General features: G+C 42.3%; 1 protein-coding gene and 1 long non-coding RNA gene across 2 annotated transcripts in view; one reads left to right on the forward strand and one right to left on the reverse strand.

The window, feature by feature from the left end:
- The first annotated feature begins 292 nt into the window (after window positions 1-292).
- Window positions 293-22,539, forward strand: LOC117313138 (uncharacterized). The gene is made up of 3 exons (XR_004527599.2): window positions 293-3,935; window positions 6,360-6,506; window positions 14,753-22,539. It is a non-coding gene; the product is annotated as an uncharacterized lncRNA (long non-coding RNA).
- Window positions 15,173-23,711, reverse strand: part of SLC1A2 (solute carrier family 1 member 2) — a 49,204-nt gene continuing 40,665 nt past the window's right edge. The window contains exons 9-10 of the mRNA XM_033860469.2: window positions 19,173-19,404; window positions 15,173-15,244 (exon numbers count right to left, since the gene is read on the reverse strand). Coding sequence (XP_033716360.2) covers window positions 15,173-15,244; window positions 19,173-19,404 — 304 coding nt within the window. The remainder of the gene's footprint in view (window positions 15,245-19,172; window positions 19,405-23,711) is intronic.

Consider the following 23,711-nt stretch of genomic DNA (forward strand, 5'->3'; position numbering starts at 1 on the left):
GGTGCACCCACTCCGTAACTGCTGTGTCAAAGCTAACAGCTCACAGCTGCCCCCTTCTCTAGAGAATGACTCTCTGCAAACGGGATCTGCCTTACCCTGGAGGTTCTGCCTGCAACCCCTAAGTGGCCCACAGTCAATGACTGACTGATATGGGTGCCAAAGACAAGTCTCCTTTCCTCAAGGGGAGACAACTTAAAGTTAGACTTTCCCTGAAGCTATCTCCTTGCTCAGTTCTTTCCCTTCCTTCTCCTGCTACCCTCACGTCCTTACTGCATTTCCTGAGAAGTACTCCCTCAAAAAAATCATGTGAACTTGAATCTTGTCCAAGATTCTGCTTCTAGGGATGCTACCTATGACAATAGCTACTATTAATCATAACTCTCAGGCTCCTAAGATTGTGGCCGTGCCCTGCAGCTGCTGAAAGCTGTAGAGGGGTGTCATTTTGAGATGATGCTAGCATAGCAATGGATGAGTTCCCCAAAGCAAAAGGCTGCAAGAAGTTTCTCCCAAGTTCTGTTCTTGAAACTGTTGACAGAGAACAGGAATGTCATTCAGGAGAGAAGACAGGGCAAAGGAGAAAAGGATGATGGGAAGGGAAACTGCTGAGAATAGACTCAGCCAGGAGAGTTCTGGAGGGCCCTGTTGGGTTGGCCACATTCCATAGAAGCAGCCTTTCTCATGACATTTCTCTCTACTAGTACTTGCAACACTCTGAGCTAAGGACTCCTCGAGGGACTTCTCCAGTGAAGAAAAGGATTGCTTCATTTCTGGATGTCCTGTTTCTTTTCCCGTTGGAAGAGCCAGCTCAGGCTCCCATCCCAGTGAGAGGCCAGTTTGGCCAGGCTGAGATTTGCTTCCTGTCCCCAAAGAAATCCAGCGCCTTCCGTCACTGCCACGGATCAGAGCTTTGGCAAGTAACAGAAGAAAGAGTAGAGGGGCACCTGGAACACCCAACTGTACAGGCTTATAACGTTCATGAAGCTTCTCTAGGAGTAAAGAAAAGATTATCCCAGGCCGGTTCAGGAGAGGTCATGGTCCAGCAACAAAGCTCAGATTTTTGGAAGGCCAGCTGAGCCCTGGGTTATAGACTAGAGTCCATGTGATATGGCTGTAAAAGAGCCCAGATTGGGAAAGAGGAAGCCAGGCTTCCTCCAGCTTAATCACTAAGAAATTGGGACTGATAATGCTAAGGATGATGATAGTGATGATGACGATAGCTATCACCGATTGAACATTTACTATGTGCCAAGTACTGTGCTAACTACTTTATGGATGTTCTCTATTAAAGCCCCTACAGCATAGGCATGATTAGCCCCATTTCACAGATGAGGAAAGTGAGGCTACATAAACACGCCAATGGTCTATAGCTAGGAAAGATACAGAACCAGGATTTAACCTTGGTTTGCCGCTGTATTGCCTCTAATTCATTTTAAATTATGGTACCAATTTCCTCATCTGCAAAAAGGCCCGGCTAAACTTCAAATATTTGCCCTCTGAGGTCCTTTCCGGTCTTACAGTCTAGAATGATCTCTATCCTCCTCACCGAGATGAGAGGAAAGTCTGGGATCAGGAGGGTAAGCAACCAGAAAGGGGATACTGCATTCCAGCTGAACTTTTCACTCAGATGAAGACAATTTGGAAATTCCACGGCCCCTCCCTCTGTGAGCAGTATGTTATCCAGGCCTGGAAAATATCTGAGAAGTGACAGAAGGCGTTGGAGAATTCCAGGAGAGCCAGGTCATGCCACAAAACGAGTATACCTCACACAACAGCAGCTCTATATATTTGCCTTTTTTTTTTCCTTCACTGGAGGCCTCTAGATTTTTCCAGACAATATTTGGAAGGCTAAAATCTGATTACCTCAAATCACAGACAAAAATAGATCTTGGGGTTTTTCATATTCATTCTGACCCAATCAAGTGCATTGGAGGAATGCAATAACGTTTTATTTGTCTGCTCTCTGGAATTCAGAAGAATTTAAAGTCATTGCTTTTAAATGTTTGAGAGTAAAAACAGTATTCATATTGGATGGCTTTATTCTCCTTATACTGTTTTTGGACAAGCAGTGTGGACCCAACTAACCCTCCTGAATTTCAGCCTCTGTGTCTCAGTTTTTCTTATAATGACAAGAGAATTAAAGATGGCCTCTCACCGCCTCAGTAGGACGATGAATAAACGAAACTTAAAAAATTACCAGGAAGGAAAGTATTATTTTCCAGGGACTCCACAGCCCTCTCTTCTGGCAGGGCCCACGTCAACTGTGTGGGCATCTCCACCCATGCCTTCCTGTCTGGGCTGAGAGGTAACGAGCGGGGAGAGCACCTCATGAAAGTTTCCTTGGAGGTGCCTGAACCTTCTGTCACCTGTGGTTCTTTGAAGTACAGAGTCCTGGCTTCCTGTTTATGTCACTATGCCTAGAAGTAGAGGTGCCAGAAGGTTTCATGCCTTAGGTGGTAGCCACAGAGCTCTTCCTTTGCAGAGACACTACCCTTTACGTCTCTATAATCTTCCATTGCGGGGGGAAGGGAGTGTAGCTAATGGCAACCACTAATGTAGCTAGTGGTTCTTGGGGTAGGTGGAGAGATTTCTCGTGACTTCCTGTAACTTCTTCCGTCAAACTTCTTCTTCTTTGCATCATAGCAAACAACCTGCTGATGCTGGGTGGAGTTGCTGGGCCTAGCGCATTGTTGGTTAAAGAAGAGGTCAAAGACTTAGCAGGTCCTCTCTGGCTACCGTCAGAGCTGTACTCAAAGGCCGTACCATGTGAGCCTGAGGAAAGAAGGCTTCAGCTTTCAATTTAAATTCCCCTTTTAAAAATGCTCTGTGTTCCTGCCAGAGAGATGGACTCCATTAAACAGCCAGCAGCGTGTGGATCACCAGGCGGTCCAACAGTGTCCACAAGTGGGCCCACTGAAGGAGCCATGGACAAATAGGTAGAAGAGTTGAATAGGAACTTTTCAGTCATGTGCACACACACACATACACAGAGAGATACACAGACGCACAAATACATAATTTTTTTTATTGCATCTAGGAGCAATGCCCAGGAAACATATAAAAACGTTCATAGCAGCACTATTTGACATCTGAAGACAACCGGGAATGAGGCAAATGTCCACTGGCAGGAAAGTGAATAACCAAAGTGTGGTACATTTCACATACTATGTAATTATACGGCCGTGAAAATGAATGAACCACAGCTACTTGTAACAACATGAATGAACTGAGAAACACATTAGGTAGAAAAGAGACATGTTGGAAAAGACCACATGCGGTACGATACCCTTTTTTATAAAGCTCAGTAATAAGCAAAGCTTGTGGAGTCATGCATGCGTGTGAGATAAAAATATTTTTTAAAGCAGAAGAATGATAAACACAAAATTCCCATAGCAGTTTCCCCTGGGGAGTAAAGCAGCTTAATGGGATAAGGAAGGAGTACAAAGGTCAAGGGAAGTTATTGGTGATGCTTTAATTTTCCCACTGGCTGATAGACTCGTATGATTCTATATCATGTGGCATCATGACTTAGATGTAGGTTACCTATATTCTTTTGTATGTATATGACGTTAAAATAATCAGATTAAAAAATAAAACTATCTGTAGTCATGATGACTTACCCAGCTGATGGAATTCAAATTTCAGAGTTCAAAAGTTTAGAAATTACCTACTTCAAACCCCTAATTTTACATATGTCAAAATGACTTGCAAATTGCAAAGGGACTTGACCACATTTGCACAACTCTTTAGTGACTGTGCAAAGATCAGAACTCTTGCCTACTGGTTCCTAGTCTACAATTCCTCCTTCCATTCTCACCCCCAAAATAATAGTAATTCTTCTTCTTCCTCTTTTTCTTCTTCTTCTTTAAGTTGAAGCAACATACAAGTGGCCTTACATGACAGTGGGTGGATTAAACACCTCTGTTCCAGAAGACAGGGTAAGAAATTAGAACATGGGGATCATACTCCCTGAACAAGCAAAGTCAAGCTTCTCTTGGCCTGTGTCCTCTTTTGAAGTAGTTGATAATGATCAAATTGTATCCATACGAATGTGTTAAGTTTCCCTTGACTCTGATTTGTGGCTCTTTGCTACTTTAAGACCAAATGGCAGCCCAGAAACTCACCGACAAGCATATTTTCTGTAAGTAAGATTTTAATAACATTTTGAATATGGGTGTGATCTACGCTTGATTCCAAAGGGATAAGGAAAAGTGCCTTTTCAAAGGAAGCGTCCATTTTCACCAACAATTTACATAAATTGCTGACACTGGTGAAAGAAATTGTGATGTATCACATACATGTATTTTATTTAGTTAAAATCAAATATTTGCTTCCTTTCCTCCCAAAAAACAATGAGAGAGAACAATTCAACTAATCCAAGCCATTCTATTCAATATGTGGGTGCCCTGGAGCGTGAACAGAAAACCTGTCACTCTCTCAGTGGGGCTCCTTTCCTGTAATATACACCTTTCACTGCATGAAAATCTTATGCTGACTGTGATCCTACTTTTGAAGACCATGCATTTTATTTCTACAACGTGACTGCTAAATGCTCGTCACTTACTTCCATAGCAATGATTTTCTCAATACTAGAGAAAAACTTGCTGTGTTGGACAAATGAAAAGACTATATGTTTGTATACTATCCTTTATGAATGATTTAAGGAATTTTTGACGGCCTAATAGTCATTAGAGCTGTTCATCAACTCTTTCCAGTTTTACTCCTGGGCATCTGGTAAGGTTGCACTTTCCTGTCTCTCTGAAGTTAGGTAGAGCCATGTGACTAGTTCTGGCCTTTGATAAATGAGCACAAGTGAGGCATACGACATTCGGAAGGAAGCTTTAGGAGGCAGTGTAAGATGTGCCATGTTCTCTTATTCCTGCATTTGGCAAGTGCAGAAGCATAAGGGGGAAGGGTCTCCCTCAGACCCCCCCAGAGAGGACGGCGTGGAACAGAGTCCCCCAGTCAAACTATGATGGACATATCACATGAGCAAGAAATCAACCTCAGTTGCTTTAGGCTCCTGAGATTTGGGGGATAACACATACTGGCTGTTCACAAGGATAATTTTGATTATACACCATTTTTATTGAACTCATAACTTTTTTTTTTTTTTTTTTTGTGGTACGCGGGCCTCTCACTGTCGTGGCCTCTCCCGTCGCGGAGCACAGGCTCCGGACACGCAGGCTCAGCGGCCATGGCTCACGGGCGCAGCCGCTCCGCGGCATGTGGGAATCTTCCCGGACCCGTGTCCCCTGCATCGGCAGGCGGACTCTCAACCACTGCGCCACCAGGGAAGCCCCAACTCATAACTTTATAGCATAAGATGTGATTCCACCATATATTTAGGCTTCCTAGAAAATATTCATTTAGACACTGTAGGTTTTGATCCACAAACTTCTCCAAAAGGAGCACTGGAGACACCATGTAACCAACACTAGTTTAAAATTGGAGTTGAAGGAGAGGCAACAACCAAGAGAAATTGGAATCCACATTTATTGATGAGAGATATATACATAAAAGTTAAAACACTTAGTGAAATATTGGATTTACAGATTATTTCCCGTATATAAAGAATATGCAGTTATTGTACACATGTAATGTTACAGTAATCAGTCCACATGGTAAGAAAGCTTAGAAAGCTAAAGGTGAGAACAAAATACTTCAACTACCCAAAATGTGCTTTGCCAGCAAGGCATTTCCTAGTACCATATGTAAGAAACACCCCCAAAATTAGTTGAAGTTTTTATCTTTTTTCATTCATTAGTCTTTAAACACTATGTGCTATGTGAGGGAAACAATTATTCTTATCTTTCATTCTGGACACAAAAAGAATCTTCAAAGGGAATCCAGCCTAAAGGTTAGCTTTCTTTCGGTAAGGTTTCATCCTGAATTTGACGGGAGTTGAAGAAGCCACATTTTCAGGAAAAAAAAAATGTGCCTGTTCCCATTTACATTCCTTCACTCCAATCATTGGAGAAGACACTGAAAATTAACGTGCTCTGTGCCCTCAGAGGATCTCTTAAGCTTCACTCCTCTTGTGAAAAGAGAGGGGCACTCAGTGTTCCCAGCTGCACATGGCCATCCTTCTCTGTCCTTACAGAGGAAAAAGGGGTTACAGGAACTATAGAGCCCACAGCATTCCATTTAGTGATAATTAGACAGGCTGTGTGTTTTGGAGTCAGCTATGTAATTGCATTGAACCTCCTCTTCCACTGCTTGAAACACACACACAAAGCCTACTAGGTAGAGGTCCTACTCCCTTCACATATGTGGGATCTGTGCTTCACCAGTTGTTTTTTTTTCTTTTGCAACCCCAAAGCTGTACACTGACCATCCTTGTGCTTCTCTTATCTTTCTAGAGACAACTGTGCAATTTACTACCAGAAGTGTGCTTTTGTGGGGTTTTGCCTACACGGCAGTTAGTCAGTGAATGTCTTTCCTACACCGTGACTCAAGAAACCAAGGAGGACGAGGCTCTTCAGAACCTTTAAGTCATGAGCATCATGGTCAGTATTTGGCAACCAAAGAGACAGACCTTTTCCTAAGGATATAATGCTAACATGCTCATGCTGAGAAGGAGACGAGCCTTTTGTCTCTGTGAGCCCAATCCGTCAAGTGAAGGAGGGCTGCAGATAAATGTCCTCATTCTAAATCTACCTAAGCCTAGATAATCAAAAGTTCCACAGTTGCACTCATTGGGCACTACATAGACTTCAGATGCCCTTTCACTAAGAATCATGACACATACCCAACCCTCCTTTGCCCCGAATTGCACAATTACAAAGATACTAGACACACACAGACTTTCAAACAATCATCGGTACAAAGGATTCATAGATAAGTTCTTCACTGATATACATTCCCAAGTCACTTTAAGAAAGAGGAAAAATTATTCACTACTAGTTATCTAGGAAGGAAAATTGGGTTTTCAAAACAACAATCAACATGTCTACTGCACTTAGATGAACGGCCAAAAATAACATTTAAATTAAATTACAATATATCTATATACCATTTCACTGAAATTACACATAGATACCTACATTATAGCTACACAAAGTGCATAGGCATTGTTCTTCATGCGTGAACCAAGTGTTACTGTGTACACACAAGAACTTCATGCTTGACAGCTATCTGCACTTGAAAATCACAGATACAGTCGTTGCCAGTTGAGGGCACATCTAATCTGTTTGCTTAATGAGGAGCGGGTTCAAATACACACCGGTACACTTTCTATGTAACTATTTTCCTAAAACATAGCAAAAATACTAGCCCTACAACCATATCAGAAAGCGTGTTTGGTGGAAGGAAGACCCTCCCTTGTCTTTGCAGTAGTTATTGATTTGCCTTTTGGGGAAATTTACATAGATTGTTACTCACCTGAGGACAGGATCTACCTGGGCTGCTTCTAAACAATTTCAATGTGACTCTAAGCCCCAGTGATGGAGTATTGCTTCAGAGCTGGTACCAGTATCTTTTTTTCTTAAAAATATGTGCTCAATTCACATAACAATGTGACATTTACTACCAATTTGCTTGGCAAGAACGAACTGCGACAAATCTGTCCTGATTTGCTTCCTTGCACTCACCCTCAATCTCTCTATTCAAAGTTTTCCTAAGCCAATTTTCACGTAAATTATTAGGAAGGCATGGGAGGTTCTGACATAGAAATGATCCAACTATTATCACCTTATTTCTCATTTTCTTGGAGAAAAGCAAAATTAGAATGCTTAGCTAGAAAAACAAGACCTGGTGTCAAAAATAAGGAGTCAGGGGACTTCCCTGGTGGTGCAGTGGTTAAGAATCCGCCTGCCAATGCAGGGGACACGGGTTCGATCCCTGGTCTGGGAAGATCCCACATGCCACAGAGCAACTAAACCCGTGCACCACAACTACTGAGCCTGCGCTCTAGAGCCCGCGAGCCACAACTACTGAAGCCCGCATGCCACAAGTACTGAAGCCTGTGTGCCTAGAGCCAGCGCTCCACAACAAAAGAAGCCACCACAATGAGAAGCCCGCACACCGCGACAAAGAGTAGCCCCCGCTCACGGCAACTAGAGAAAGCCCAGCAATGAAGACCCAACGCAGCCAAAAATAAATAAATGAATTAATTTAAAAAAAAAATAATAAGGAGTCAGCACCATTCCTTGAGTTCAAAAGACTAATCGTTTAAATGCATATCCTAACCAGCTAAGGGATTGAAGTGACTCCTTGCTCTTAATGGTCATTTTGTTCATTGCATCGCAAAGGACTGGGTTCTTAAATTTTTCAAATGTGGCTGTATGCTCAGGAAACAACTGACAGCTCTAAATTGCTGTAGAAACGTCTTGTGCTCTAATTAGTTGTAATTCTACGTATGTGGTTATATAGAAAATACCATAAGAAGATATCTGTCTGCAAAATTACAGATACTAAATAGATCAATTCAGTCTACACTGAGTTCTTTATGGTTTATGAAGAATAGATACAAACCTATAACATCATTAAAGGCTAAATCAATATTAACCATATAATATCCAGGACTCTAAATACGTTTTCTCATGCTCTTTATAAATAATAGCAAAGAAGCCCACGGATCTGTTTAAAAAAGAATGTAAGGTTGGACCGGAGGAATTTGGGGGTAGATGCAATACTGATCAGAGGGCAATATGTTGTCCCTGGTAACGTAGATTTTTACCAGGAAGCCAAAATATATCCGTGGGCAGCAAGACCAAATTAGATTCACAGTTTGCCAGCTCTCTCCTCAAGCCATAGAAAACAAATAGAAAAACGATATACAAAAATCCTCACAAAAGTAGTTTTTTATATACAAATCTCTGTAGTGACCAGATAACCTGATCTGTCTTGTGCAACATGGAAATGCAATGCTGAGGTTTCCCAGGGGAAGGAGGAAGGGAAGGAGTGAAGGTCATTTATGGAAAGATCTGGATGCCAAAGGATGAGTTCCTAGTAAGGAGAATAACTCTCCTGGAGAAGTGAGCAACCAGCGTTCTGATCATACACTTCAGAGAATTTGCTCCATGGAGGCGAAAACTCAGAGATATGCTAGACTAACTTCCTTGGCTAGTGTGTGCATCTCTTTCCTACCGAAGGCAGCAGGCTGTTTCTAGGCAGCTAAATGGTTGCCATGAGAAGAAACGGAGCCCCAGAAGGAGCGAGTCTCCTGCTGCATCATCCCCATCCCCACAGGGAACGATGACAAGGGTCACAGTCAGCTGTTACGTTCCAACACTCACCCAGGGATGGGAGGTGTCTCCGGAGGAACTGGAGACCTGTTGCTACCCAGGCTCTAGGTCAACTGCTGACTGCAAGGTAGAGGGATCTGTTCCAGTAGCAGGTTTTATCCTCAGCACAAAAGGGCCCTGTATAATAATCAGAAGGACTTCAAAAAATATCAAAATGGATATTTGCACCAGAAGTAAGAAGGTAAGGCAAAGCTGGACATGGAAAAATAAAGGAAAAAAAAAGCTGATCAGTAATTACTCAGGATATTATTTAGAGTGAATGAAAGAAGAACTTGAGGGCTTCTCTTACTTTTCCATACATTCTTATATGGATCCGCTAAGAAATATCTTTTTCTTGATGCTCTAGTGTCAGGTCTTCTGCACTAAAAGTTTAAACGAACAAACAAACACTAACTCGATCCTTTTAGTACTAGCTTTACATCCCTCTGCTCCACATCTACAGAGCTGAAGTCTTCTCTGGCAATAAATGTGCTCACGAAACAATAATACCAAATGTATTGCGTATTTAGCAGAAGTTTGGACAAAGAGCAAGGATGCAAACGTGGCCCATTGCAGCAGTACCAGAACGTGCAAGAGATTGTTCAAAGGCCATGGCCAGTCGCATGCACCTTGCAGACAGACCATGCATTTGATCCAGCCTAGAAACTCTGGGCATTGAAAAAGGCAATGATCACCAATACAAGTCTATTCTTGTAAGACAGACCTTCTCCACCTGTGATGTGATGCCCACAGTAATAGCAAACCAAGAGGAAAATTTGAAAATGAACTCAACCAAATATCTCTGCATACCTCTCCAGAGAAAGGAGTTGGCCCGGGCCCACCCTGTGCATGGATGTACGTGTCTGCGTACCAGTGGAAAGGGAATATTTACAGACAGTCGCTGTTTTAGTGTAAGTCTTCCACCAGTTTCATGAGTGTTCAAGTTGATTTGCCAGATCCTCCCAAATTCCCATACTGGGTCGGCAATTAGGACTGTTTGGAGGAAACTGTGTGTTTAGGGTATTTGGGGTGGGCCCTGTTGCCACAAGAGGAATGATGCAAGACCTTGAGGGAGGCCATAGGCTCACCCTGGCCCCTCATGATGACTCTGGCAGCATTTTTCCCTGAGCTGAATGGCTACTTCTATTAGGACAGTGCCTTAGGCAAAGGCCAGTTTTATAAAAGGAGGTTTGTTTGTATCCCCAAATACCAAACTGTGGATGAACGTGGCCATCTTCCAAGCTTGTTGTAAAACTTCAGATGAAGAGAGAGCCTTGAATCTAATTTCCCCCAAAGGGGATGAGAAAAATCCAAATTGATTATTCATTGTTGTGGGCCCCTCTGACCTACAGTATAAATAGCTAATGTGTTATAGCAGTAAGCCTCTTATGAAAGAAGAAATTAAAGTAGAGATCATTATATGGTGGTTTCATAGGGCTGGATGGGGGTTTTAATCATTTAATCCAGCACTTCACTTTTTTTTTTCTGCAGTGGAGCTTGTGTGTAAAGTGACTTGTGTAAGTTATATGAATAAAAATGGGCAGAGTCTAAGTCAAAAGTTTCTCCACCCAACTGCATTATTTCTCCTCACCTCTAGGTCATTCCCTGAATTAGCTGTGCTGTGCGGTGAAATAAGGCACTACTCAGTTAAGATTCCCTGTCATCTATTCTAAAACCGACCCTCGCGCTAACTTGGATGGTCATTTATTAAACTGTCTCTTAAGCAGCAATAATGATGGTTGGAATAAGAAGGGAGGAGAAGGAAGAGTGGAAATTGGGTTTTCTTTTCAGAAAAATCATAAGCAACTGATGCCTGGACAGCTTTGAACTCACTCCATCCAAGGAGACGAATCTGTCTACAAGGCAACGTCCCTGGCTTGGCACTCAGCGGTCCTTCTCGGTTTTAGCCAGAAATTACCAGATACTGAGACCATTTATCTTCTCTGACAACTAGATTTACAAAACTCTCACTTCAGAATTCCTTCAAGCCTTTTGTTTTTAAACTTAATCTTTTTAGGCCCCTAGACGGTCATATCTTATTTAAAGAGCAAGTATTACAATAATTGGAAAATCCCATTTGTTCCTTTTTCTTGGCTTGGAGTGAATTTATTTGGAGAAAAAGCAAAGCCAAACCAGCAACCCACACAATTGTATGGCCCCAAGCACTGAAGAGCAGCGAAGTGGGAAGAGCCACCTCCACTGGGTGTAACCGCTGAGCATTTAGTCATCACACCAGGCAAGAGCTGCTGAGGCTTGTTTATGAGGAGTCTGAACTATGGAGAATTCTCTCTGAGCATGTGGGTACCTATTTGGATTCATTGCCATATTTCTAATAGCTACTTGGTTCAGATCATGGAGAGCTGTATTATCTACATGATTGCCTTAATCCTCTGACCTTCTTTGCATGGAAAATATAGCACAGACAGAACCCTTGATTCAGACAAAAGTGAAATATTGTACCGTAACTTTTGCTATTGGGAACAAAGGGAAGTGTGGTATTTGCAAAAGTGTGGCAGGCTTGGGTTTCCTTTTGGGGATCCAGTAGGTGAGTTATCCAACTCCAAAGGGGCTTCTTGACTAGATATAAACTTGCAAATGACATATTTCTCTGTGCACGAGTGGAAATGACCTGAGACCCTCTATTCAACCGGTCGTTGGGATTCCTGACCTTACCTACCAGGAGTACATCTCCCCATAATCTGAATTTACGCTAAGCCTTTCTCAGCTTCCACCAGTTCAAATCCAAAAGCTAGGCATTTTGGCAACCTTTCTTTAGACTTTCCTGAACATCCAAAGCTGATGAGTAGTTAAAGAGAAGTAAATATTTATATTTTTTGGAACATGGCCACTTCTGCAGGCAACGAGGCTCTAGGTTGTGTTTCCACACACAATAGGAAGTGAAGAATCAAACCTGACAGCTACCTGGCTCAAAACTCATCATCTGAAGTTTTATATTGAAGATCTGCGTGATTTAGATGATTGCCTTGATTGTCTGATGCTCTCTGCATGGGAGGCGCATCCTCAAAGATCTAAGGTAAAGCTTTGCCTTGAGTGTGATTCTTTTCACTGATAGGACTTGATTCATTGAATTGTAATAGGTAATCAAATGATGACTCCACTTGGGTTTCCCAAAAGACATAAATGAGAAAGGAGAGAATAAAAGTCTACCTCGTTGGTTTTCTCCTGACAATTCTGATTCCTAAAAATAGTGAATGAGTTCATAAAAAACGGTGTTGCCAACGCCCTGACTTAACAGAACCTAAGGGATGCAGTGTATGTATCTGGCCTGCCATGTCTGTATACAAGTATAACATTTATGCATGGTCAAACATTAATGGACTGTTACAAGCGTTCATATTTGTGTTGGACCTATTAAAATAAATCTATGCATATAACGGACAGGCTATAATATCCTGTTTAGAAAATGGCTGTTAGAGGTATATTCTGGATCTACTTGTTCTGTTTATGGCACATATGCTGGGCAAGGAGAACCCCAGTGGGTATGGCATGAGAAGAATGAATGAGGCCTAAAAAAAACAGAGGACACAGTCACACGTCAGCTCTACACACATCCTGGGTTTTCAGGCTAGTCCTGAACTTGAGACATTGCTTATTTTTACTGATTTGTTGAACTTCCAGATGAACTGATTTCCTAAGTATATTCTCACGAAACTTATTGCATAGATTCAAACCTGAAAAACCTGCTTTGCTAAGCTGTGCACCTAGTTTCTTCTGAACGTGCTGTCCCCTTATATATTTGTAGGTTAACTCGATAACTAGAAAAAAGCTGAAGACAAACAAACAGGGAAGACTTTTAGGCAGAGTCTTCGGAAGACGATCCTGAGACCACTCCTCTGAGTAACATGCCAGTGTGTAAAAGTGCTAAGCTGGCATTAAACAGCAAAACCACAAGCTCCTAGATGCCTTGCCTAAATCCTTCTCCTCACCATAAAAAAGCTCTTGGGAGCACCACTTAACGATGATCCTTAACAGCTTCACAGTTAAACCCAGGAACTGTCCCTTTGACCCACAACATCTGCTGTAAAGGATGCATTTTCCACTACAACATTTCAGCATGCCCTTGGCCACCCTCTTAACTGTCCATCTAATGAAAATGAAGACAAATGTATTTAAAAAAAAAAAAAAAGCAAAAACTACTTAATACTGCTCAACACTGATTCTTATCTCCCCCCCCCCAAAAAAACCCACTAGAGTTTAAGAGACAAAACTACTAGAATCTCATGTCTCTTGTGTGTTCCAAAGGTATCTGATTTGGAAGAGAAAAGTCACAAGGAGAGGGTAATAAAGGGCATGTATGTCCATAAACACCCTCTCCTAAGAAAATCTGGACTCTATGACTCTTCCTGAATATCTCAGCACCCATCTGCTGGCAGCAGATAAACACCTTACCCTCACATTGGACCAAGGTTCTACACACGTCAAATGTGCTTATTTCTCAATGATTCATGCTCAAGTCCTCAGCGAACTCCTAAAGCCAGCAACCTTAGGAAAATACTGTGGGTTATTCAACAGAAAATGTTGAAAAATGTAGCTTGGAGGTGCCTACAGCATGCAAGGCACCGACTGGGCTATTCCAATTCTATTATGTATTCCCTCAAACTTCCACAGCCTTGAGAAGATTCCATCTGTGAAGTCCTGTTGAGCCATCCTTTGTTCCTACTTCATGGTTCAAGGCTACCTTGACTTTGCCATAAGAATGTCACCTTTATAGGATTTTGCACCTATGTTTGTTTTCTGTTCCTTTCCACAGAGAAGACTGGGGGAAAAGACGGGCTCTGCTTCCAACTGTGTCCTGTAACTGGTTTTAGGTGCTGTGATATAATATAACAAAAAGCTTTCTGCATATTAGATAACTAACAGTGTTTTGGTTTTATCGTGAGATTAGTATTAAAAGAGGCACAGCCAACCCGACTATCCTCCATCTGTGAGGACAGTAGAATGATTAAGCCTTCTAGTCTGATGAGAACATGACTGAAATAAGTTGGGGATTAAGAACGTCTTTTTTTGGTAGAGACCCAAATAAGAATTGTATGAACGAAACAAAGACACTGAAGCCTAGACCAAATAATCTCACTTGATGTCACTATGCCAGGTGATGCAAACGAAACACAAACAAATTGGAATCTTTGAATCTGGTTAAAATTTATGCTGACTGTGCTCTCTTACGTTTGTCAATATATACAGAAGTTATATGTAAATTACATCCTAATCCCTTATCAAATTTAGAGCAAATGATGAAACCTACTTTGAAATTCAACAATTATTCCCATAAACTAGATGGGGTAGAGCAGAGACTCAGTGGGTTCCGTAACCGGCTACCTTTAAGATACGGCTCCCACTATGACTCTCTTTGAAACATTTAGCCATTTAACTTAAAGCGTATACGGAAGAGAAATTGTACCTTAAGATGGGTACTTTGTTTTAATCAACACAAGGACATACGCTACAAGACATTTAAGGGGATTTACTTCCGAAGGCTTCTAACAGAATCTCTTGTGTGTTACAAGGTGAAGCATGGAGAACATTGGAAGGAGTAACACACTGACTGTCTGCTCATGAATCCAAATCCCTGGAATGTGCCACACGGCTTTAGTCGTGTCCCCTGGGAAGAGACCATCCACGGTTCTGCATCTTGAGAGAAAAGGGAAGCTGGCAAGAACGCGTCTTCAATTCAAACTGATTCCTCCAGCGACATCCATTCAAACAATAATACAAGTGAGAAAATTAGATGGTTACCAAGCATTATTTGGCAAAGACACAGCACCGTGCCTATCACTGACTCACAACAGATCCTCTAAGCCTCAGCTAACAGATTAAGTAAACATAGAAATTTTTTTTTTTTCTTTTTAAAGAAAACTTGTTTATATCCTCTTTTACCATAAGATACGCTGGGGAGTTTATTCAAGAATTTGCTGACAGTCATATCCTTATTTTTCACGTTTCCAAGGTTCTTCTTCAACACTGCAGTCGGCTGACTTTCCGCTGGCTGCCAGAGTTACCTGAAAATAATTATCATCAATATCCAGCTTACGGGCCATGAACCAGAAAACCACTGGGGGGTTATGTGGAGGACCACCAGACCCAGGTTCTACTACACGACTTCAATATTAATTTTAAACGTTGTTCCTTCCAAATCGATTTTGAACTGGTCTTAGTTTTCAACACTGATTTGCGAACATTAAAAAAAAAAATACATATTTGCCTTGGGAGGTATTGAGCGACTAGAGATACTTTGCAAGTTGGGGGATAAATAACTTCTACTATGATTTTAGGGTTATGAGGGTGTCTCGTTACCCACAGACCCCCCACACAACAATGCAGTCCTGAAAACATAGTGCCCTTGTGCTACTCCAAACAACCACAGAGAAAAAAAAATCCAGAACTAGGCAGCTAGCTCTACTCATGCATGTGAAAGGTTCAGTTGCAATGAGGCCAGGTGGAGTTTATGCACGTCCAATTTTCAAATCATGATGGTCTGGCTCTACCATATAAACTATCCAGGCTTTAAAAATTAAAAAGGAAAGGAGGGAATTAAAAGGCTGAAATCAGTATCTCTAAATTATGTCATTGCAGACATTTATTAATCAGCTATAATCTCCAGACTGTCCGTATTATGCTTCCCTGGCTCTCAGCGAACTGAACCCTTACACAGAGTGGGAAGTTTTCCCCTCCACATCTAAGTCGTTTTCCTAGCTTACCTTCCATCTGTCTGTCCTCAACGTCATGTGCAAACTTAAACCCACGACTGATATTCCACATAATGGAGAGACTGGATTTATGGAAGCATTAGAATATGGAGACATGACAAACGCAGCAATGTTTGAAAGAAATCTGGCCTTCCTTCTTACCCAAATGGAAGTGAGAGGCATGCATTATGAACGCACACAACATGCTAGGAACAGAAAACCTTTCACGAAGCAAGCAAATGAAAATAAAAACTACTCATTCCTCCGGTCCCCATGAGGCCCCCGCATTGTTTTTTTTTTTAAAGACCGTGCAACAAGCAAATGAAAGCATCCCATGCAGTTCTTCTGATTAAAATTAAAAACATTGCATAACTTCAAACTACGGTTACAAGGCAAGAGTTTGAAAATAGAGAGACCAACATGACAGAACAATGCTTAGAATGGTTAAAGTTGTGACCAGAGCGGCAGCAAACTTGTTTCCCCTTCAGTGAACTGTCAGGAAAGACAGCCAGGGACAAACTATCTGCCTGGAGCAAGCTGCCTGTTCACCATGACCTTGAATGTACCTATTTGGCTTTCAGTGATGAACCAGATCAATAGCTGTGCAACATTATGAATCATGGTGCCTTTGGAAAACCAGACAGAGCTCAGGTGGCAGGGGCAGGGAGGCTGTTGTTTTCAAATACCGAGACCTGTGTCTCTGAAGTAGCTGGGACTGCAGCTTTTTTGGCATTTCCTTTTTCTGGCTGGATTAAAGGAAGCAGGGACTCCGCTCCCCCAGTCTATTCCACCCGGCTCCGTCCCAACACCTGGGTAATGGAAGAGCCAAAAGGGAAGAACTGGCAGTAAGCAGTGATGTCTCCCAACTCAGCTTTTAAAACAGTGAGACTGAGAATGGACCAGAAGGAGGTTCAAAGGCAGGAGTAGATGGGACACAGATATTCTGGGAAAGCCTTCAAATTCATCTCCACAGCTCTGACTGCCTCCTTTGCATATAGGTGTCAACTCAGTTAACTGGTCTAGAGCGAGAAGGGTCGACTGGCCTCGCCTCACAATCTTCACTGAGCTGAACCCATCACTTCACTAAAAACTGCAAACCGCCAAAGAGTTACTAAACCAATATGGCCGTTTCATCATTTCCATGATCTGCTCAGTTTCACCATTTGACCATCTAAACACTAATTCACCGAGTTTGCAGGTGGTTGGGTTTGGTGGTCGATTACCTAGAAAGACTGAGCCACTATCTCTATCAAACTGTCCAGCAAAGAAGGTTATCTGAATTAAAGCATGGGGTCGAGATGCTAAACGTATACACTCAATAAATACTTCTGAACAGCCTACTGCATGCCTGGCCCTGCTTTAGGGCACAGCAGTGATAAACAGGGACACAGTCTCTCTCATGGGCTTACTTCACAGTGATAGAGACAGCTGACCAACATTTCCCTTTAGGGACTGAACTGTTTGCTAAAATAAACGAAGCACATCTGTCCTGATGTGCTTGATATGCTTTAAGGAAAAAAAAAGGTGCAGGAAGTCTGAAATCTAAAGACATCTCCATGCCTATGCACTTTCCTCAAAACTTGTCCTACACAATATCATTAAGAAGCCTCTCCTGAGACGCTCCAAAAGGGCCGCACCAAAGGCAGTTAACCACTAGGACTCTTCTCATATATAACTGCAAAGTTAAAGAATATATGTGGTGATTTTATTTTGTTTCCTACTACTATTTTTCCTCATAGGGAAGTAATTGCGATCAAGCTGTTATCTCCACTATACAACTGCACGTTCATTTGGCTGTCCTCCAGTGCCTAACTCAGGGCTTTGCCGATTATGGGCACTCAATAAAACTTGACTAATAATCAAAATATAGGAGGTCATAGGAATAAGATGGGGGTGCTCAATTAAACCCCACAAGGCACACGATGAATACTTGTTAAATATAATAGAGCATAAAGCTATTCCATGGAATGTTGACCCTTGTTTACCAAAACTAACATTTTGATGGAGAATAAGCCAGCACAATCATCGAGATGTGGAAAACACGAACTTTCCAGGAGAATGGCGTATACCATTTAGGTGCGTCTGAATTTCTAACAATTTTAATTGTTTTCACTGAGCCACTTAATTTATGCAATTGCCTCTTGATGGGCGGGGTCCCTCCCTAATTTGCATCAGAGCCCTGGTTTACCCACACATGTAGCTTATACAGAGGGGATGAACCAAAGATGGTGGCTGCACCTATGATACAGTCCAGTAGAGGGGGTTGCTTCTGTGTCATCCTTCGTCGTCTGGCAGAAGCCATGGCATATAGTTGGAATGACCCAGAAATAACATAGGGAGAAATTAACTATTAAATGAGATCCATCAACAGGAGTCAAAAAGGTATCAGAAATCTGTGTTCGGTTCAGATTGTCCTCAGTTGCCACTTACAACCCTTTAGAGTTGACACTGCTCACCTGCCAGGGTTTCTCCAAGTTTGCTTCACTCTGGTCATGACACTTTGACAATGTCAAGTTAGTTACAATGAAGGCTGGACAGAGCCCATCAAGCTTGAAGACTTAGCATCCAACAGCTTGGAAAAGAGTCCGGAACATCCATGCTTCAGGAAGAATGGTGCTGCCAGGCAGTATGTGACATATAGTGTTTTTTTAAAGCCATCTACGGATAACTGTCCTGAAGGAGAGTTATTCTCTACTTGAAATTGCTTCCCCATTCTTGGGGCAAAGTGATTGCCAGGTGAAAACTCACCTTCCCACAAAAATAATGAAGAGAAAGAGAGCTGCACAAAGTCATGTGGGTACGCTTTTGACCAATACATGATGTACAGCAAGAAGGAATACTTGTGCTATGTAAATCAAATGATTCTGGGTATCTCTCTTGATGTTTCACTCGAACAGAATATTTGAAAGCCAGCAAGGCCCTAGAAACCGCAAATTCTTGAGCGTAATATTCAAAGAAAACTGATTGAATTTGTGAAGTGGGTGGACGGGGGAGTCAAAATGATTGTTTTATATCACGTGGATAAAACAAGCAACCGATTGGCTCTTTCACCGTTAGACTTGTGGATTTCCTGCCACGTTAGACACAGAGTTAGATGATCTGGGACTCACAGACGCTTGAGTTACATGATTCTTTAGAAAAATAAATGTGACAATAATACATGCAGGGCTTTGTGTTTGCTTAAGAAATTGAGCATGCACTGCTATATACAGGTCTCGATATCCAGGAATGGGAACGGTACCTTGCACTCATCTACTATGACAGAGTTGTGTGCAGCATAGACACATTGGTTGGAGTTGTTTTCCCTGTGGTTCTTCATGTCATCATAAATGGACTGAGTCTTGGTCATTTCAATATCTTCATGCACTCGGTGCTGGGAGTCAATGGTGTCCAGCTCAGACTTGGAGAGGTGATAGACAATCCCAGCCCCAAAAGAGTCTCCCACAACATTGACGGATGTTCTCATCCTGTCCCTGGGGACAAAGAACAGGACACGTTTAGTGAGGAAGCAGTACGATGTGATGGTTGAGAGGTCAAAGGTCTAGAACGGAGAGACCTGGGGTTGAGTTCTGGCTCTACCTTTCCCTCTGCCTGGTCTGGGGCAAGTGACTTAACTTTTAGGAGCCTTGATTTCCTTGTTTGTCAACTGGAGATAACAATCATACTTCTCTCATAAGCTCGTATGAAAATTAAATGAGACAATGTATGTAAATTGCTTAGCAAAATGTCTAATGAACGGTAAGCGCCCAATAAACAACTGGAAAAGAGAAAGGAGGAGGAGGGGAGGAAGAATTAGAGGGAAATAATGTGTCCGGATCTCAGAATTAGCTCCCAGACTGCAGCCATTCCTAGCTGTGTCCAGCAAGTCCTCTTGATTTAAACTGTTCTTCGAAGATTCCAGATTACCTCCACTTATTTTATTTACTAATTCTACAGGAAAGTGCAACCACCTGTGAATTCCCCCATAGTAGAAAATTCATCTTTTTTGTAAGGATCAAAACAACACTGCCTTCCCCCGGGCCCCAGTCTGTCCCTAGCACACACATACACAGACACAGCTGTTGGGTAAGAAACCCAGTCACAATTTCCTCCCTGACCTATATGTGTAGTGCCTATGCGCTCTCTGTTAATTAAAAAAAAAATAAAATCTTCCAGAGGGCCTCTTGAACCAAGAAGGGTTGAGAAAAATCCTTCCTCAAATCTTGTTTCTCAGGTTCTGGCTTGAAAAAAATAGGATGGTTGATAACATCCCCTCTTAGAACGTCAGCACCAGGAAAACTAATTAAGTTCTTAAGAGTAAGTTGTAGTCTCTCACCCATAAGTCTAAATCAGTGTGAAGAGTCCTTTTGACCAGGCTTATGAGACACTCAAAGCTCTAAAAGGAAGGATGCTGGAAAACCACAAAGAAAAGAAAGAAAAAGAAGGAGTTTAGGTAAAAATGCTGCTGAGACATCTTAGTTCAGGGCACGCTAGTCTTCAATTTAAAATAAATAAATAGGGCTTCCCTGGTGGCGCAGTGGTCGAGAGTCCACCTGCCGATGGAGGGGACACGGGTTCGTGCCCCGGTCCGGGAAGATCCCACATGCCGCGGAGCGGCTGGGCCCGTGCGCCATGGCCACTGAGCCTGTGCATCCGGAGCCTGTGCTCCGCAACGGGAGAGGCCACAAGAGTGAGAGGCCTGCGTACCACAAAAAAATAAAATAAAATAAAATAAATAAATAAATAAAGGAAGATACTAGAATTGGTTTAAGGCAAAGTGGAAACCTGAATAGGTTCTTGGAACTAAGGCCTAAAATAAATTCTAGTTGCTATGATGAAATCTATTTCTCATTAGAGAATAGTAATTATGAAGTTGTACTAGGAGGAGTCTGGCCTGGTTCTCTTGCAAGGAACTTGGGAGCCAGCTGGCCTTCTGGTTTCAAGCAGGAAGATGCTGTCCATGAAAAAATAAAGATCAAAGCCCAGCTTCCACTCTCAGGGGCATCTCTCCATCTGAGAAGGCTCTTCCCCTCCCTTCCGCTTTAGAGAATCTGCCTCAGCGTGATAGTCTTAACATGAATGAAGACTGGGTCTTGAGGTCATCCACAGAATCAGGCTCTTGAAATCAAGATCACTAAGAAGCCCCAGTATAAGGAGGTGAGCAGGAATATGTATGAAGAAAAGCATGGACTCTGGAAGCAGGCTGACCTGGATGAAATGCCAGCTCTTCCCCTTACCCGTTGGACAACCTTGATCATACTTAACATTTGTGAGCCCTGGTTGTCTCATTCATAAAATGGAAATAATAAAAGTGTTCCCTACATAAGGGTTTTTGTGAACAAAATGCTTAGCACAGTTCCAGACATTTAATAAGAACTCACAAAACATTAATTTTACATGATGTATACTTTTCATATCACTATTAATCTTATCAAGTCAATTCATATATATTTTTGGCAGCTCCTAGGTAGAACATCCAAACATGCCTGCTTAAGCTACTCTCTACCCTGAAGACATCAACCCTATTTATAGCCCAATTCCTGTGGCAGCACACCCAACTAAACAGCTGAGTTATTTGTTCATCGTGCAGTTGTAGTCTCCTTTGTTGCTTTTCAACTATACTTTCCATCCCTCCTGGCCTGTGCTCTGAGCCATGCACCCAACACCCCTGATCAATTGCTAAATTCCAAAGAGCACTAAAGTCTTGGAGAGGAATGCTTTCAATACTCACTTATCTCATGGCCCAGAAGAATCTGCCTTACTGGCAAGTAGAGGGACCAAAGGTAATGGTGGTGGTGATGATGATGGTAGCTAACTTTTATTTGTATAGGAATATACCTTATAGATATTACCTCTATATCCTCATTTAATCCTCACCACGACTCTATAAGAAGGACTATTATCCACATTTAAGAGATGGAAACACTGAGGCCCAAAGAGAATAAGTGGCTTCCCAAAGTCACACACCCTAGTAGAGTCACAGAACCATATTTGGACACAGGCAACGTGACTCCAGAATCCCCGAACAGATGAACTGGTTTGCAAGGCAGAAAGAGAGACACAGATGTAGAGAACAAACACGTGGACACCAAGTGGGGAAAGCAGGGGCCGGGTGGCGGTGGTGGGATGAATTGGGAGATTGGGATTGACATGTATACACTAATATGTATAAAACAGATAATAAGAACCTGCTGTATAAAAATAAATAAATAAATAAAATTAAACTAAAAAAAAAAGGATCCACTGTCTGCTACGTGACGCAAAGCACCCAGGAGCCAGGCAGTCCCGATTCTGAATCTAGCTCAGCCACGTACGAACGGTGTGACCTGGGTGACTTCCCCAACCAGAATTTTTCTCATCCAGTCAAAATACCTACTTTACAAAACTTGGGGAAGATAATGCCAGTTCCTGATCCACAGCTCATACTCATTATGTGCTGTCTCCTGCCCCTTTTGGAGATAAGCATCACTCATATCACATCACGGGGACAAAAGCACAAAATACTATGCTCAAGGGTTAATTACTTTTCCAGTGTAATTAAGCCATTTCCACTCAAATGAGTGATACAAGTTCACAAACTCCCCCTTCCTCAACTCTTGGCTTTCTCTGACACCAAACTCCACTCTCCCGAGCCGTCACTGAACCAAGTTTGGGGAACAGCATTTCTGGGTGAGCTCTCTCCAGACGGGCACGATGCTCATGTCTCTTCCATACGCTCAGGTCTCTTTGAATTTGAAGAGGAACTCTAGCCAATGGAAACAGTCACCAGGACAGTAACGGATGGAAGACAGAGTGGGGTGAAATCAAAGCAGACTAATGTTTGATGCCCAAATCAACACACAAAGGGCCCTGGACTTAGGGCTAAAACCCTAACCCAAGTGTTCTAACTCTCTCTCTTCTTACCTGAGCATGAAATAGGGAATGAGGCTAATTCCAACTTCACAAGAAGTTGCGAGGGTTAAGTGAAATGAGAGACACAATGGGAATGCCTTAAATACTCATTAAAGATTGCGGGAGCACATAAGCCTGAAAATGGCTACGTGGAAACAAGAGAAGAATGTGGACTCTAATACTTGCTGAGTTCTTTGTTAGTTCATTGATTCATTCAACAGGTGTATAACGAGCATCTTAGTGTGTGCGCTATGCCAGGTGTCCAAGCAGTAAAGAGCAAGAAAAGACCCTTTCTTTGTTCTCTTTTCTGGTAGGACCCACACTCTCTTTACTTGTCTGTATCCCCCACTAGAGCAAGATAAATATTCTAATAGGAATAAGTGCTGCGTGTTCTTGGGTTTTGTAGGCAGGACAGTTTATCTACACTTGGGCCCCAGCAAAGGCTTGAATAGAAGTGTCTTGCGTCAGGCGCTAAGGGTGGGTCTGAGATAATGAGCTAGAGAGAAGAGAGAACTAATACATGTGAAATCTAAGAGGTGGGCGCCCTCAGGAGTGTTCAGGATGACTAGTGAGTACAGTGAGAGGCAGCAAGTAAGGACTGACCAAATCATGTATAGCCTTATCAGTCAAGTGCAGGAGTTAGAACTTTATCCCGTGTGTGACAAGGAGCCATGGAAGGGAAGGATCACGCTTGTTCCATTATAAAAGATGGCAAGACTGAAAGAGCAAAAGCCACTTAGTGAAGATGTGGGGAATACGGAGAAAGATGAACTTGAGAGACATTTAGGAGACAGAATTACAGGACTTGAGGACTGATTGGTTATAGAGAATAAAAAAGAAAAAGAGTCAAGAATTCCTCCCGAGTTTCTGGTTTGGACAACCAGTGGACAGGGCTACCACATGTAGGGGA

This window comes from Tursiops truncatus, chromosome 8 (genome assembly GCF_011762595.2).
Source record: "Tursiops truncatus isolate mTurTru1 chromosome 8, mTurTru1.mat.Y, whole genome shotgun sequence".
Taxonomy (NCBI): domain Eukaryota; kingdom Metazoa; phylum Chordata; class Mammalia; order Artiodactyla; family Delphinidae; genus Tursiops; species Tursiops truncatus.